General features: G+C 36.9%; 1 protein-coding gene across 7 annotated transcripts in view; it reads left to right on the top strand.

The window, feature by feature from the left end:
- The window catches only part of LOC134296685 (uncharacterized), a 209,397-nt gene that overhangs the window by 12,619 nt on the left and 178,982 nt on the right, over window positions 1-17,796 (top strand). For 2 of the 7 annotated variants that reach the window (XR_010003507.1, XM_062972215.1), the window contains exon 1: window positions 7,688-9,983. Coding sequence is in view for 1 of the 7 variants with exons in the window: in XM_062972215.1 (XP_062828285.1) it covers window positions 9,520-9,983 (464 nt within the window). In the remaining 6 variants the exon portion in view is untranslated. Of the gene's footprint in view, window positions 1-7,687; window positions 9,984-10,172; window positions 16,431-17,796 lie in introns of those variants that run through there. The other 5 variants (XR_010003506.1, XM_062972212.1, XM_062972214.1 and 2 more) reach the window with 5 other exon arrangements.

Genomic DNA, 17,796 nt, shown 5'->3' with positions numbered 1-17,796 from the left:
CATAACGGAAAAACCAAGACTCAGTTAAAATATGAATTACACAGAAAAAGTACCAATGACTAATACTGCAGCTGCAGGTGATGTTTTGATGGGGATGTGACTCTGATGTTATTATTTATTTAAATTTAGATTTCATCTTTCTCTTAATGTGGGATCTAAGGTGGCATACAACCTCTAAAATGTAATACTGTTTAAATACAAGAGTTAAAACAAATGGAATTAAACTTCCATTTAAAAACAAATGTTAAGATGCACATTACAAGCAGTATTAAAACATGCAATAAAATAGAAGCAAAACCACTCATTAATAGCTCCATCTGCCACAATATATCTGCCTCCTTAAATAAAAATTAAATTTCAGCTGAAATATAGCAAGTAGGGGTCCAATTGAACATCCTAGGAAACAGAGCAGCTATAGCAGTGGTTCTCAACCTGTGGGTCCCCAGGTGTTTTGGCTTACAACTCCCAGAAATCACAGCCAGTTTACTAGCTGTTAGGATTTCTGGGAGTTGAAGGCCAAAACATCTGGGGACTCACAGGTTGAGATCCTCTGCTCTATAGCCTCAGAGCAGCCACGGAGAAGGCTCTCTGTGGAGTGTAACCAGGAATGACTATAATGTGATGGAACCAAGAAAAGGTCCTACTCTGCAAATCTTAGAACTCTAGCAGACTCATAAATGGAGACAGGGCATCTCTTGGAGTATTATAGCCAACAAAGAGATAGGTGGTATTTACCATTCCAACTTGCAATAGTTTTCTGGTTTTGCAACAAGTAGTGATAGCATAGTAATCATGAGATGCACTTACGTTTTGGTACTCAGAATAACCCAGTTTAGATTTTCAAGATTGGGTCTGAAGTTGGACCAATGAAATTTGATTTGTTCTTGCTTGCTTTTATGGGTTTGAAAATAACTGTCTAGCTATCTTATTTTTCTTTTTAAAATGGACCTACTTAGATAAAAATATATGGATAAATATGATTAATATGATTCTAAATTACTTTTATGACAACATTTCAAAGATTTTAAAAGTTGATTTTAAAATGTTTCCATTAATATAGTAATCTGGCTATATCATCATTAACTATTTTTCAATGTTCCTGGCTAAATTGCATAAGATAAAATATATAATCTTATAGAAAGCATGTATGTGTGTATGTATTCACATATATACACATACACATACGCACACACATGCACACATAAACAGGAGTAAGAGCCTTCTCTTGATCTCTCAATTTATTTATTGCTCAATGCAGTCTGGATCTATGCAGCATTTTCCATTAATAATACAAAAGTACAAATAAATGTTGATGTTTAAAATAACTGCTTAGTGAACAGAAACCAACAGCCATAGACTGATGTTTAGGAGGTCAAGTGTATTATAATGGCATGCCATAAAAAAGATACATATAATAGGTATGAATATAGTGTGGATAAGAGCCAAAGTAAAAATTACAAAGAACTTACAAAAAAAAGTAAATCTAGAGTTATTGTGGAAGTAATTTACAGTAGCAGTTTGGAGGTTAATATTAGTTTTGTTCAGTGCATAAAAAAGAGAAAGTGAGGATTTTTTGTTTCTTCTCCAAAATTCCCAAGATGCATATATCAAACATGGAAGTAGCCCCTAAAGATGTTTTTTGAAATCAACAGTTTATTTATGTATGTATTCAGGATCTTTTGCTGGAGACCTGCAAGGCTCTGTGTAATTAAAATAATCATTCCCATTCACCTCTTTTAGCCTAAAGGAAGAAATAAAAAAGGCTGGCCATTTATTAGACTAGGCAGCTATTTCTGCTTTTACTGAATAGCTGATGCACTGCTGCATCACCAAATATTATTAAAGTCAGCTGTAGAACTGACAGTTGGAGGCACATTCTCATGGTTTAGGGTCCTCAGGTCTGCATTAAATCCTGGATTCACTTCTATGGTGCTGCATTTTGTTTTGTTTTCTATCAAGGCATAGGAGTGGTAAATTATAAATCACAGTCTTCCAATGATTCCTTACTTGATTTATTCAGGACACAAATCTCTGATTAATGCAGGACTGTATTTTCCCCTGAGTAAGTGGGGCATCAAAATGATGCTGATTCCTCTAGAAATAGATTGGAAATTCCTTCATTCTCTGCCCTTTTCCATTCCCCCCCCTTCTTAATGACTGTAGAATTATTTGCCATTTGTCTGTATTCTAGCATGTTGGATTTTGGGGAATGCTGGGGGTTTTGATGTTTAGGAAGACACCTTAATATTGATGCATTGGCTTAAATGTTTTATGTTGTGTCTGTGATTGCCATCACAGTGTTATAGTTATAGTTTTAATGGTTTTTATTCTAATGTTATATATTCTTGTTTGATATTTGATGTTTACAAATGGAAGGCATTGAATTTTATTTTATTTTATTTATTTCCGTCATTTCTATCCTGCCCTTCTCACCCGAAGGGACTCAGAGCAGCTCACAATCTAGCAAAATTCATTCTAAATATGTAATACAAAAAGATAAAACATAAGCAATTAAAGCAATTAGATAATTTAACAAAATGCAATAAATAGATTTAAAACCATACATTATAAAATACTTTTTATTTTGCCATTAATTATGTTGTGAACTGCTTTGAGTCCCACAGGGGTGAGAAAAGCAGTATATAAATGCAATAAATAAATAAGTAAATAAATAACATCTAATAAGACTACCAGAGTATTGCATGCAATTATATGTTATATTTTTTTTTCTCCTTTTAGTGTGTACTTGGTAATTTCAAAAGGCATACTTGAAGTAAGAATTACCTTTTATGTAATTGTTCTAATGTCGTTTTCAACAATGACAATCAAGAGGTAAAGCTTTCCCCTTTGCTGAGTGCCTGTGTGTTAGAAACCTCATCTACAAGAAAAAAATATTCAAGCTATAAAAAGTAAAAAGCAAGCAAGCAAACAAACAAGAGACAATAACACATAGAATACTAATTTGTTAAGGGAAAGTGACATAAATTTTTTTTTCATGTGGCATGTAAGAACTGGGAAGACAGAATGGGATTCAACCTGTTTGTCTTGTTCCCATCTTCCATGAATTCACTGCAGTGTGGAAAAAAGGTATGGGTATTTTCCCTGATGTAAATGGTTTGGCCTGCCCCTCTTTGTTGTCTTTTCAATGGCAGGTTGTCTTGGCCAACCAAAATGGAGTGAACTGCAACCAAGGCTGCTTCCACATAGGACTAAAACAAGAGAGAAACTGACATTTAAAATGACAGTTACTCTCAGGTTGGAGGCCAAACAGCAGTCTCAAACCCTGCCATTTTGGCTCGAGGGTGGCCAGATTACCCACCCCTGCCAATTTGTGATAGGCAGGGGCAGACATGGGGAACTTCCGGCTTCCCTCCCTGCCCCTCATTTAGCTTTTAAAATCAGAACAAACACCTCTGTAGGAGCCATGAGGCTTGGCATACCTTCCTGGGGCTTGGAAATGAAACCAAGAAACTTTGGAGAAGGGAGGAGAAGAGGCCAAGATGAGCAACTTATAGTTTTGTTTTGCCTTTTCACACAAAAAAAGCTGAGAAGGTGATCATGGGTTGACATCTGGCCTCAGATGATCCTCATCAACTTTTACCCCCATTCTTCTGCTAATCTTCAGGCATAACTAAATTGAATAGGTTCTAGGTCAATAACATATTCTGTTTATCCCAGATTTCTGTGTCTGACTCATTTTTTCTGTTGGCCATCAAATGTCACAACATATTTATTTTGTTTTTGCACCTCTCCAGATATTTTAATGTATGCCTCTAATTCAGAAATGAAAGCAAAACATGTTATATGGGCAAGAAGGCATATAATGTGTACATTTGAGAATGATTGTATACATGGGTGTGCGAATAAGGGGATCTTTTTTATTATTTACTCTTGTTTAGTTGTGAATAGAGTCAATTAACACTTTTGAAAGAAAAAAAAACAAATCATAGTTTGGATAAATCATTACCCCTGGCAAATTAGGAATGGTGTAAACATATAGCAACTTTGCTTGTTGGATATAGGGATATATAAAAATAAGGATATGCTACGGATAAAATAAATATAAAAGAAATGCATTAAAGCCACTATGCCACCAAAATGCTAAATCATTAACATTTTAGAAAGCCAAGCAGAACTTTGTAAACTTGTTAAATGCCTGTTGCACTCCGGCACTGAAATACCTTTTCACTCAACACCACACATGAGACCAATAGTTTTATCTAAGAATGTTATTAAAGAAAGCAGGCAAAAAGGGGGAAAGGCAGTTCCAAAAGGGTCAGGAGAATAGCAAATACAAAAGTAGCAATAATCCAAAAAGGACAAAGTACATAAAGTCAAGAGCACCAAAATCCACGATGTTATTGCAAACATAAATCCATAAACAATGCCACAGGAACCTTTACAAGGTAAAGCCTTCAAGAAAACATAGGCATGAACAAGAACAGAAAACTTGATGATACTGGAAACATGAACTCGAGAGCAGACAGCCATCCTTTGGTAGCGTTGTCTCCTCTGAGAAACATAAAACCAACACCACTTAATTTAAGCCCAACCAAGTAGCCATGAGATCGTGGCAAATACACATGGGCCTCAAGATCTTCTCACAGATTCTCTCAGAATGTCTAATTAGTCTATTTTTCACTCTCTGCAGTTTCAAACCTAATCTGACTTCTCGGGAAAACTCCCCATTGGCCAAAGGATGTTTCCCAGGATAACTGGTTTCACTATCCCTGGTTGCCTAGGAATGATCACAGGAAAGCAAACCATCATCTCTCCTAGCACTGACCATCAGGCCACTTGTCCTCCGACATGTCCTTTCTTGTTGAAATTTATCAAGTCTGGGATCAGAAACAGAATGGTTGCAAGCAGGCAATTTGAATCACATTCCTCACAGCAGTCAAGGTCGGATCTCCAGGTGCCAGATGGACATTCTAGTTTGGATGTGGGAGCTGATAAAGTGAAGAGGGATAATGAGCTTGACAGGAGGAGGGTGATAAGTCAGCAACAGAAAGAAAAGGAGAATGTCTGAAGAAGCAGACGTTTGCTTTTGAAGTGAACTAACGAGCAATCTTTTCCCGGCCAGGGACCTTGAATTTCTCTTAAAAAGAGTTGTTTTCTCTGACACAGCCAGAGGTGGTAACATTGCTAATCCAAGAGAGAAAGATCTTTGCTCCGTGTTCCTGTGCAGCCTTGTATCTTGCTTCAAATTCCAGCCTCGCTTCTCCCTGTGAATCCAGTTGAATGTTCCAGTGACTTTGTCATTTGGATTTCTATTCTAACCAAGACTGTGGCCTTGTGTTCCAGCATTGACTTTGTACCTTGGAGTTTGATCCTGCGTTTTAGCCTTTTTTCCTGTGTTTCCAGTTTGTCTCATGCCTTGGAATTAATCCTGGATATTTGGTTTGGATTATTCTTGATAACTGTCTTGGGACTTACTTTGAAATCCAGTTTGGACTATGTTTTTTGAGTGATTTTTATTGACTCTTGCTTCAAAATTTTCAAGTACTTTGTTCTTGTGGTCTCAAGACTATTTTATTGACTTTGAATTTTGATTTTGCTATTGCTTGGATATAATCTTCAATAAGCAGCTTGCTTGCTATATTCTGAGACTTCATGTGGTTTTGAGGTGCCTACGCAGCCTAGGGGTGCAACAATCATTGCACAAGGCAAACAAACCAGCATTGCAGGTGGACCATCACTTTTGTTGATGCCATGTGCACCCCAGTGCTAGGTTTCCACCCCCCCCCCCATGATTCTCCCATCCCTAGCTATTGATGGGTAAAGCCTATCAATACCTATGAATACCACCCAATCCCATAACTTTCCCATCACCTACCTTGGTGCAATATGTATCTTCTGCTTCTGCATGCTGGGAGTGATGTGATGTCAGGGGGCAGAAATCTCTTCTCACCTTTACTATTCCCAAGCTGCCCAGTTTGCTTTCATTTTTCATATTTTACAATTATATTTACTACTTTTTCTATTTTATACCGTTAAAATGTAATATTACTTTTAAAATATATAATTGAGGAACAGCAGTAATGTTGGAAAATGGGGTTATAAGTATATGAGGAATTACAATCATGGAGTTACAAATTGCAGAATTATCCCAACTGAAGTGAGGAACGATATCAAAGATGTTCAATCCAATACGTATCTGCTGTTAATGGTTTTACACACAACTGTAGTGGAATATCAGGATCATGAGATTAAGTCCTATGTCCCAAACCTAAAACAGAGAAAGGTTTGTCAGAAAACCTTGCAAGCAACTTTCTCCTTCTGTGGAAGTACAACTATGAAGCAGATTTAATGAAGATCTTATTTGCCTTTTCATGACAATAAAAAACTGATACACATTCTGTAAGTGCCTCTTCGGTTCCTTTTCATATAAGGAAATTCTCATGTAAATAATATGTTTCATATACCCTCACATATCCCATTCCAGGAGAAAGGCAGAGTATACATCTAGTAATAAAAATACATATAATCATTAAAGGACTTACATTTGTAGCCTGAAGTAGCTGCATGACTCTATCTAATGACAGGGGCCATCCAATGGCAGAAAGTTGTTGCTAGAACAACAACTGAAGCAAAAAATGTATTTGTTTCCTCCCCAGAACTCCCCACCCCTGACAAATAGTTCTGTTACTACCAATGTGTCATTTAGTCTCTTTTCAACTGCTTTCTGTTGTTAACACCAACAGTAGATAAAGGTATGTCTTCCCCAGGGTGGTTATCTATGTATTACTTCTTTATGGTAGTATCTCCTACAGATGCATAGGTGATGCAGGCTTTCTGTGTATTTTGTTCCAAATGAGAAAGAGAAGTAAAAGGCAAAGAAATTAAGTAAATGAAATCAAGTTGAAGACAGACTCCTTGGGTTTGAAAACAACCTTAGATTATCACAGCACTAAAACAGTGTAAAAACTAGAAAAATTGGAAATAATTAATACTTGCCATGCCCACATCTTTAACAATATTACAAGGATTTCCCAATTTTACTAATTTGAAGTAAAGTAGAATATAGAACTGTGTCTTTGTTTACATTGAACAGAACTAATTCACTGATTTTTAAAATTTATTTTTTGAGGGAAATAGAAATTTTGATCATTTTCTAAGGGTAATGGAAACACATCACTCATTTCTTTTTTTCTTGCTTCTTTTTACTGTTGCTACTGCTATGCTATCAGCTTAGACCACCTTTCCTCCACCATAAGATTCACCTGGTATAATTCTAGGGCTTTGGGAATTACATAACACTCATTTCTAATTTACAGGAACTAGCATTATATTGTAACACAGTATTATCAAATTTAAGTCAACAAACACTTATCTCAGGGACCTGAAGAGCAGCTATAAGCCTCCTTATGCCTAAAGGGTGCACCTGAATGCTCAGTACTTTTGCCTGTGCCTTTGTTTCCCCACACTACTACTAACTGTGACTCCTAAATCATAGAGTGTCTTACCCAAGCTGATTTCCCCACACCCCCTGTCACATATCAGAATAAAGTGGGTTGAAAGAAAGTCTCAATTCTTCCAAATTTCCAGTCAGAGATGCACTGAGGAGAAACTGGACTGGCTCCACCATTATCATTGAAGCATAAACCAGTATGAGGGATGACCAGGTGCTGCAACAACTAGAGAGGCTCACATGTAATGCAAAACCAGTTTAAGAGGACAGTCTGTCCCTGTCCCACATTGTAAGCATCTGTTGAATTGATACAGCTTGAAACCATTGTAGCTGCCATGACTCAATGCTTTGGAATCATGGTAGTTGCAGTTTTACAAGATTTTTACCCTTCTCTGCCAAAAAGTGCTGGTTTCTAAGCAAACTACAAAGATGCTTTTACAATGTTAATCTGGAACTACAGTTTCAGGTTGATTGTGACCACTTCAGAGAGGCATATAAAAATGTCAACACAGTCACTGATTGGCCTCTTTATGCTTTGCTGACTAGCTTGTTGTGATATATTCCTTAGCCTACACTTTCTTACTTCTTCTGTTTGAGGCATATATCAAGCTCTGATGTGATTCAGAGCAGGAAAGATTATTGATTGACCATTAGGACAACATGCTGCTCATTAGATGATAGCCACTGTGGAAGTAATAGGAACATGAGAGACTAATAATAAATGAAGTATCTTCATTCATGGCATAGCCCACATGAAGCTTGTCTAGTCTAAGGATAGTTGTGTTCACCTCATGAAACAGTTAAATGTAGATTATAGATCAGGGTCTTCAAACTATTGCATCTCTGCAGTGATAATACAGAACTGAAATAGGTGGAAATGATTTTGGTTTAGGAAAAATGGTAGATAAAGCTACATAATAGAGATGTGCATTATTATAATGGGTTAGATGAAGTTGGAAGATTTTACACATACACCCATTAACATTCTTAGCTTTGGAGTCTATATTTGTTTAATGCTGTATGGTTCTCATCATCCTTATTGACTTTGTATTGATGTCTGAAATCATTTTGTCATGGACCCTAGAACTTTAGCAGAGTCTCCTTAGCTTTCATCCAACAACATTTAGTTCTAACAAATTGACTTCTAAAGTGAAAGTCCCTTTTTGCAAGTCCTTTATTTCTCCCAGGAAGTCCCTTAACAAGTTCTTTCTATGTCTTGGAAACTTTCCTACACCTCAATTTCAACTTCAAAAGGCATTCAGCACTGTCCTTGAAAAAAATGTTGTTCAGATCTATCTTGTGAAGGTCATTTCCATTCATGTGTTAGTCTTCATTCATTTTGCTTACTTTTCTGCAATGCTTATGTGACTAGTAAGAGATTAGCTCTGTTTTTAAATTAGATCTGTGAACAGTTGCTCAATGATTTAGTTCGGCAGCTCATTGTACTAGGTTCCCATTTTTACTCCTGTTTGTTTCTTCTTCAGTCCCCATTCTCATTTGGATCATCAACTTTTTCTAAAGGATTTAGGTGGCTCACAATAGAATTTTTAGTTTTTGAAATCTGTGGTTTGCCACCAATTCTCTGGTAAATAAAACAAGGAGGAGTTTGACAGATACTAATTTAGCTTCTCTGGTCATCTCAATTTCCCTCTTTTCCATGGTAACACTGAACAAGAACTAGATGTTCACAACTGTCAAAAACTATCATGGAAAATTTCTCATATTCCTGAGTCTGCAAACATATTCTATGAGCCATTTGATTGGAGTGGTTTTGTTCTCCACAATCCATAGAACAAGTGTAATGGCAGATGCTTGTGTCTGGTGCAGGGCAACACTGGGCCATTTAAGCCTGCTCAAGCCTGGAAAAGGCCTTTTTGTTGGTTGCTGTATCTCACCTGTCTTATTTATATATAGCATGGTATTCCCGATTATCTTTTGAGCTAAATAGGATTTTTTCTGTGCCTTGATTGCCCATTGGATTTATTATTATTATTTGATACACAGCAAGATTAGTACACAGCAAACAAGATCGCTATGTTGGCTATTGTATTGAATCACATGTTGGACACTTCCCAAGTGTCTAGGACTGTGTGATGTATCAGTGAATAATGTATACAGTTCTGAGTAGGGTGGCCTTTTGTAGCAGACAGATAGTAATTTTGTCAGTGCCAATTGTGTTTAAATGCAGGCCAAGATCTTTAGGCACTGCACCCAGTGTGCCGATCACCACTGGGACAATCTTTACTGGCTTATGCCAGAGTCTGGTGGAGCCCGTGGGGAACCCATCACATCTCACTCCGCATTGCCCACCTTGCTCCTCAGTCCTCACCACATCCCATGGGGGGAAACGTTTGCCACCTGGCTTCCCTCTGTTCTTGCTTATGCAACACAGGAAGCTTCCCATGCTGCTGCCATGGCAACTTAACATGCTTTCACTTCTCTTGCACCACAGAGCACAGCTGGATGTAGATCGATGTGAGATGAGAGCTAGCAGACTCCATGCTACAAGTGAAGTGTCATACAACAGGCAGTTTTGCCCATCTGATGAGGCCCTGACACACAACTCCAAAAGGTAAAGATGGCTTTATTTCTAGATCTTCTTGAGTATTTCATATCTGGTTCTGCTTTCATATCTATATATTCTTACAGATAATACAATGTTAAAATTTTTAATATTCTGCAGATATTTATGCTTATTCTAAAAGTGGTAGGATAGCATTGGGTGTATTTCAAAAGATTGTGACAGTTTTTCTTTGCCCAGGCTTACCAGAGTCAGTTGAAAAAAATCTTATTGCTGCATATAGACTACTGAATTGTCAAGGATGACTGAGGTTGGTAGATCATCAGTAGTACATCATCCTGGTGAGTGGGAGTCATTTTAGCAGCAGACTTTTTCTCAGTTCTCCAAGGATAATGAATGACATGCACTTACTTTTCTGTCACAAGAAAAAAATGACACCTCATATTGATTTCTTTTTCATCTAAAGAAGATAAAAGATGAATAAACCACTTCTTTGGGTGGATTCTATAACAATAAAGCAACAAATTTTGCATACCATTTTCCCTAACAATTATGTTTAAAAATAATTATAAATCTACCTTTCTATATAGTAATATAAATACAGTAACTTACCAGGTTGTGTATTGCAACACCAAAATTCTCCCTTTTAAATTTTATTATTTTTCTCTATTCTTAATACAACACATGCAATTAAAAACCAGTATTTAATTTCCATTTGATATTTTTATGTTTTTGATACCACTAAAACTGTTGCTGTAACCCTATATGAGTGTGCATTAGGTAAATGGAATCATTCCATGTAAATTTGCTCTTACCAGTATGCAAGCATCCCAGGACACAATGCTTCCAGTACACAATGATGCCCTCCCCTTTTGCAGGCATTTGCACTTTCTGACATGGATGCTGAGGTGAAGAATGACATGCTGTAGTCAATTTGGAAGCAGGGCTATATGGTGGTCTCAGTCAACAATCGTGTGTTGTTTTGATAAGAACTTAGTCTGACCATAGTAACATAAGATCCAAGAAATCAGAGAGAAGTTCAAACCAAGAGTAGGGATGCTATATGTCCAACGGGGACACATTATATGACCAGACAGAATAAAAAGGATGTAAGTGACACCTAGTGAAACTATATAAAAGCTAAACATGTGATATGGAAAGAAGGAATAGTTTGAGAGGAAGCAGCACTGAGAAGTGGAGGAAGGAAGATCAACAGTTTAAGATATGCATGTAGCACAATATTACTTACAGAAAATAGCAAAAACATGAAAGAATTATTGATAAAAATTAAGGAAGAAAGTAAAAAAGCTGGTTATAGCTGACTATTAAAACAAATGAACAAAATGATGACCACAGATAATTTACTTAACTTTAAAACTGGTAATGCAGATATTAAAATAAAGATTTTCTATACCTTCAATCAATAATCTCAATATAGACTAGAGTAAAAAATATCTATGAAAGTCTGTGACCTGGAAGGACAACTCTGAAACTACTAGATCAGATTCTCTAGTGTGTGGATAGACAGGTAGATAGATGATATAAAGTCATCCATGCCATAATAGTTTTACCTCCTCTGTGTGAATGTAATAGCTGGGCAATGAAGAAAGCTGACTGGAAGAAAATAAACTTAAAGTAGACTTCATTAACTGGCACTCATGGGGATTGGTAGATAGATGCCAGATAAATGTAGTTTCTAGTTGCTTGAGAAATATTATTAAAAATAGGTCTAATATTATACTATACAATCCCATAAACTCTGTAGTGAAATACAGAAGAAAATAAAGACAAATAAAGACAGACATAATGTGACACTGTTTTATTGCATTAGTTAAAGTAAAGGTAAAGGTTTCTCCTGACATTAAGTCTAGTCATGTCCGACTCTGTGGGTTGGTGCTCATCTCCATTTCTAAGCCGAAGAACTGGCATTGTCCATAGACACTTCCAAGGTCACGTGGCCAGCATAACTGCATGGAACGCTGTTACCTTCCTGCTGGAGCAGTAACTATTGATCTACTCATATTTGGATGTTTTTGAACGGCTAGGTTGGCAGAAGTTGGGGCTAACAGTGGGCACTCACCTCGCTCCCTGGATTCGAATCACCAGCTTTTCAGTCAGCAAGTTCAACAGCTCAGCGGTTTAACCCGTTGCATCACCGGGCATTATAAATATATATATGCTAGAATAGAGTCATCTGAGTTTGTGATACTTCTGTTAGTTATGGTCCATTTACTTTAGTGGTCTAACCTAATTCTTGAAGATACACAGTAACAAACAACAACAAACAAATATTGCTATTAGTCAATAGCCTCTTTCCAAGTTATATAGGCGGCTGGTTGATTATGTATGGGTCGGGTAGAGATCACTTTGCTGTCCTCCATGGCATGTGGTCAGATTTAATTGCATCCTGGCACCATATACAAATGGAGCTAAGTTATTTAAGGCAGCTACAGTTCTATCTCTTAGTATTTGGAGATTGTCCATCCATCCTTCTGCTTCTGGTCATAGTGCAAGTCTCTGGTCAGTACAGAGCCAGGTAGATTTTGTCCCTTACATTATGTCCCCTCCCCCACCCCTGGGCTCCCCAACACTGTCATGGGGGACTTCACAATTGGCTCAGAGTGGTGTTGTCCACAGGACTTTCTGGCAGGTTTTGAAGGGTCAATGAACACCATCTGTCAGACATTTGGTGAAGGATGGGAATTTGGAACTGTCCCTGAGTATCAAGAGCTCAAGAAGAAAGAAGTTTTTTTGTAGCTGGCTTGGGAGCAATCCTGCATTTCAGAGATTCCTCTCAGAGATTATAGTGTTTTCACCTAGGAGAAACTGGAGTCTGTGGTCTGGAAAAAAAACTACTACTCCCATTGCTCCCACACCAGATTGTTCTCTCCTTTTTAATTTTGCTTATGACCAAAAACAATTAAATAAGTTAATAATTAATAAAGTTTATCCCATATTTTGTGTCTGGTCTTGTTATTCCTTGGTTGACCAAGGGATAATAAATGTATTTACATGAGCCAGTTTTAATTATTCTGTGAGGACAAGACATTAACCTTTGCTGTAAAATGGAGAGATAATTAACTGGTGGGAGTGCTTATAACAAATTTCCAGTATTACTTTGATATCTCTATCTAAGACAGTGGTTCTCAACCTGTGGGTCCCCAGGTGTTTTGGACTACAACTCCCAGAAGTCTCAGCCAGTTTACCAGCTGTTGGGATTTCTGGGAGTTGATGGCCAAACATCTGGGGACCCATAGGTTGAGAACTACTTATCTAGGGTGAGCTAGTTTGAACAATATGAAGTTGCTATAAATCTAAATATTTTTAGTTGTTTTGATTGTGCTAAAAAGTCATAATATTCTCCAGTAGAGAAGTTTAAGAACACACTCCCCCATTTTCATTGTCCCTGGCTGCAATAGGATTTAGTCAATTGTTCTAAGGCCATTCGAGGAAGACACATGAAGCATGAAAAATCACCTTTAATACAACTCACCATTTAAAAATTTACCATTTATCTCGACTTACTGCTAACAGTGTGAATGGCACTGATGGATATCGAATTTTTGTTGTTGTTTTGAGTCATATCTAACCCTCTGACAATGCTTTTATTTATGTTAGCAAAGCTGATGAATACGTCTGTTGAACATCTTAAGTTTCTCTCCCCCCACCTTCAACCTTTTCTAATAATGTCATTAGGAGTTGCAAGTTCAATGATTTGGTTTTCTATAAATACATTACATTGTTGGAGAATAAATCAGAAACATAAATTATGATAGTATTAATCTCCTTTGCAAGACTGGATTGCAAACAATAGGACAGTGATTGATAGACAGAAAGACAGCTATCAAGACAGGGATTTTTTTATGTGATGGTTGTGAAAGTAAAGATACAGTCTACTGTGTGAACTACTTTTATCTGAAAACTGGGTGTAAAAAGGCACAGGAGTGTTTCTGTAATAGCCTAAAATTTTGTAATTCAAGTTGCTTGTTTCTTCACGTACTATACCAGCAGTGAAATAATCCAAACTATGAACAACCGTTTGCTAAATATTCAAGATAATGAACATACTATCCATGTCTTTAAAAGTACCATCAATGACAAAATGTAAAAGAAATACATTAAATTCCCAATTATTGATGAACACTTTTGCAGTTCAGGGTTTCTTCATGCAAAAATTACACATGGTTGATTTGCACAGAAAGTCATGTTTTCTGCACAGCATTTTCTTTGCCAAAAACAATGTGTTGTTTTATTTTTATTGAAATGCTTGTTATTCTTTTTAAATAGATATATAAATAAAACAGTATTTGCAAAAGTTAAGTCTCTGTCCCTTTTCTCCATTGTACTATTTTTATTTTAACATTTTAGAGGTATATAGAATGACATTCTACTTTCAAGGGAAGGGAAGCCATAGTATCTTGATTCTCTTTTTCCTCTTATCTCCTTACTAGAAAATTATTCCATAGGTTATGGAAGCCACTGAGTTCAAATATTAGTAGGTTTAATTATTAATTACTTAATTAGCAATTAATTAATTCTGCATTTTCCCAACACATAATCAATTTAATTAATTTAATTCATAGAAAAATATATTTCTAGAATCATAGAGTTGGAAGAGACCTCACGGGCCATCCAGTCCAACCCCCTGCAAGAAGCAGGAAAATCTCATTCAAAGCACCCCCGACAGGTGGCCATCCAGCCTCTGCTTAAAAGCCTCCAAAGAAGGAGCCTTCACCACATTCCGCGGCAGAGAGTTCCACTGCCGAACAGCTCTCACAGTGAGGAAGTTCTTCCTGATGTTCAGGTGGAATCTCCTTTCCTGTAGTTTGAAGCCATTGTTCTGCGTCCTAGTCTGCAGGGCAGCAGCAAACAAGCTTGTTCCCTCCTCCCTATGACTTCCCCTCACATATTTGTACATGGCTATCATGTCTCCTCTCAGCCTTCTCTTCTGCAGGCTAAACATGTCCAGCTCTTTAAGCCGCTCCTCATAGGTCTTCTTCTCCAGACCCTTAATCATTTTAGTCACCCTCCTCTAGACGCCTTCCAGCTTATCAACATCTCCCTTCAACTGCAGTACCCAGATTTGGACACAGTATTCCAGGTGTGGTTTGACCAAGGCAGAATAGAGGGGGAGCGTGACTTCCCTGGATCTAGATGCTATACACCTATTTATGCAAGCCAAAATCCCATTGGCTTTTTTCGCCACCACATCACATTGTAGGCTCATGTCTAAGTTGTTGTCCATGAGGACTCCAAGGTCTTTTTTACATGTACTGCTGTCGAGGCAGGCATCCCTCATTCTGTACCTTTGCATTTCATTTTTTCTGCCTAAGTGAAGTATCTTGCATTTGTACCTGTTGAACTTCATTTTGTTAGTTTCGACCTATCTCTCTAATCTGTCAAGATCGTTTTGAATTCTGCTCCTGTCTTCTGGAGTGTTAGCTATCTCTCCCAGTTTGGTGTCATCTGCAAACTTGATGATCTCAAATTTTCACAAAAATGTTCCATGTGCAGCTAAGGTAGTATCTTTGGGTGGAATGTCTTTGTAGAAAACCATTGTCTATGTCATCTCTTTGGCCGTGGTCCTTTCTCTGAAGTTATGAGGTAGGAAGAATTTAATTTTAAAGATTCCTTTGAAAAAAAGATGTACAATAGCCAACAAAACTGCAAACAAATATTTGTTGCTTGGTAAAGTTAACCACACTTGAGTTTACACAGTAAATATATAAGCCAAAAATGACACTTTGCTGGAATAGGCTCAATGGCCCCAGAAGAAAAATGCTTACTTGTTAGAAAATCAATTCCTGTATGTTGGTCTCCTCTGATCTAACTAGCACATAGTACTATTTACTACACTTCACAACAGCCATAACAGATAGAGTTATATAGCAGATGTCCCGAGGATAAATGGCTTCAATTATTTTATTCTGCAGAACAATAAGAGTCATGTTGATGATGTTGCTGCAATGAGAACAATTGCACTATTTCCACTTGTTAGACAGCATCAGCTGTATTGAGGGAGCCTTAACACAGAGCTTGTTATCAATTGTGGAAATGTTAGCCACAGAGCTGGATACAGGTTTGTCTGAGCCAGTTTTGTAACTGAACAGTAAAGTATGGAATTAAAACTGGGTCACATCCCTATAACAATTTTGACCTGTGTCCAAATTAAGCTTAATGCAATGTGTGTCTTGTGTGCTTGGCTATACATTTTCTTAAGAGTATATCCACATGGCACTAAAGAACGGACATTGATTTACTTCCATAACACATCTAACATTCCACATACCTAGGAATAAAACCCATACTGGCTTTTGTTTACCAGTACAGGTTTGATTCTTGGGTATCTGTAGAGTGCTATCAATCCAAATAAATCTATAGCATAGCTTTTGATGATTCATAGAACTTGGGAACTGGAAAAGATGAAAGGGTTATCACCCTGCACAACAAAGAGCCCTTCCTCTACCATCTTGTAGAAGAATTATGAACTATGGAAACATGCATACACCACAGATAAAATGCCTCCAGCTGGATTGCATCAGTTGGATTCTTTTTTCTTTCTTTGGGGGGTGGTGGTGGTGGTGGTGGTGGTGGTGGTGGTTACCTTTGCAAATAACACCAAACAATTAAATGTGGTAAAAACAAATTGAAAAGAACTCCCGAAAAGTTATTTTGGGTATCAAAATTGAAATATAGCTTCTATTAAATGTAACATGTTCATGTTGATCCATATACAGTTGTTTCACTATTATGTTTACCCATTATGACTACTTATTATAGAATCCTGTGATAAGGCACTAGATCTGTCTGGTAAGAATTATAAATACTTTTCCCTAAACTTCAAATTTGAGGATTTCACAGCATGGTAGTTCATATGGTCTCCTCTTTGACCTAAAAGTTAAGGAGTTAGACAAAGATTTTGGAATTTAGTCACATAGTTGTATGAAAGTGTTGATCCATTTTGTAAAACCCATTAAAAAAAAGGATTGGAATAAGGATTATTGGGCCAAGGAATGAGAATAGAACATTTTCTCCTTTTCTGTCTGTTCCAAGATATACAAATCTTATTTCGATAAAAGTATGGTAAAGGGCAGCAGAAGTTGTTCCAAGCATCTATTCAATGCAGCACTTTTTCCCTTTTCTATTTCTTTTCTCTAATTTTTGAAATACCGTAATAACATACAACATTTTCTGACTACTGTGACAATTCTCCTAGTGATCTGTTTGTCAGCATTTATTTACTGTTTATTTTTAATTTAGAAAAAAAAATACTTGTTTGGTGTGCAGTTCCAGAATCTCTCCCCTACAGCTTCTGAATGTAGTTCTTTAGAACTATGGACCCAAGTGACTTTTACTGTCTGTGTAGAGCATACGTGGTAGAGATGAAATCAATGGGAATTATTTCTGAGTAGACATGTATAGAGTAGTATTGTAAGTGCTACAGATGTAACTGCCAAGTAGCTTATTAAACTTAAATGTGCCATAAATTTAAAGATGACCTAATTCTCACTTCATTCCACTGTCTTTTCTTTATGCCTTTGTCTTTTGTAGAAGGACATAGTGCTTAATGAAAATCTTGTATATTTTTGAAAGCAGTCTGGTTCAGCATGAATAGTATCTCAAGGTTGAGCAAAGAGTCAATGAAAAATTTGTTAAAGTGGTAGTAAACTTTGTATTTTTAAAGAAATCTTGTGAGCTCTTCCCTATATCTGCAATAAATTGATAAATTCAGTATGGTCACATTGTTGCATAGTATTTCTTCCCACCTCGATCAGCTAATTCTATCTTTTAGACTTTTTCTGAAACTTTCCTACATAATATGAGTGTGGAGTAAGTCATTAATTTCACAATCACTCATAATTAA

Source organism: Anolis carolinensis, chromosome 2 (genome assembly GCF_035594765.1).
Source record: "Anolis carolinensis isolate JA03-04 chromosome 2, rAnoCar3.1.pri, whole genome shotgun sequence".
NCBI classification, from domain to species: domain Eukaryota; kingdom Metazoa; phylum Chordata; class Lepidosauria; order Squamata; family Dactyloidae; genus Anolis; species Anolis carolinensis.
The sequence above is the reverse complement of the archived record's forward strand: the minus strand, read 5'-3'. Positions and strand labels throughout refer to the sequence as shown.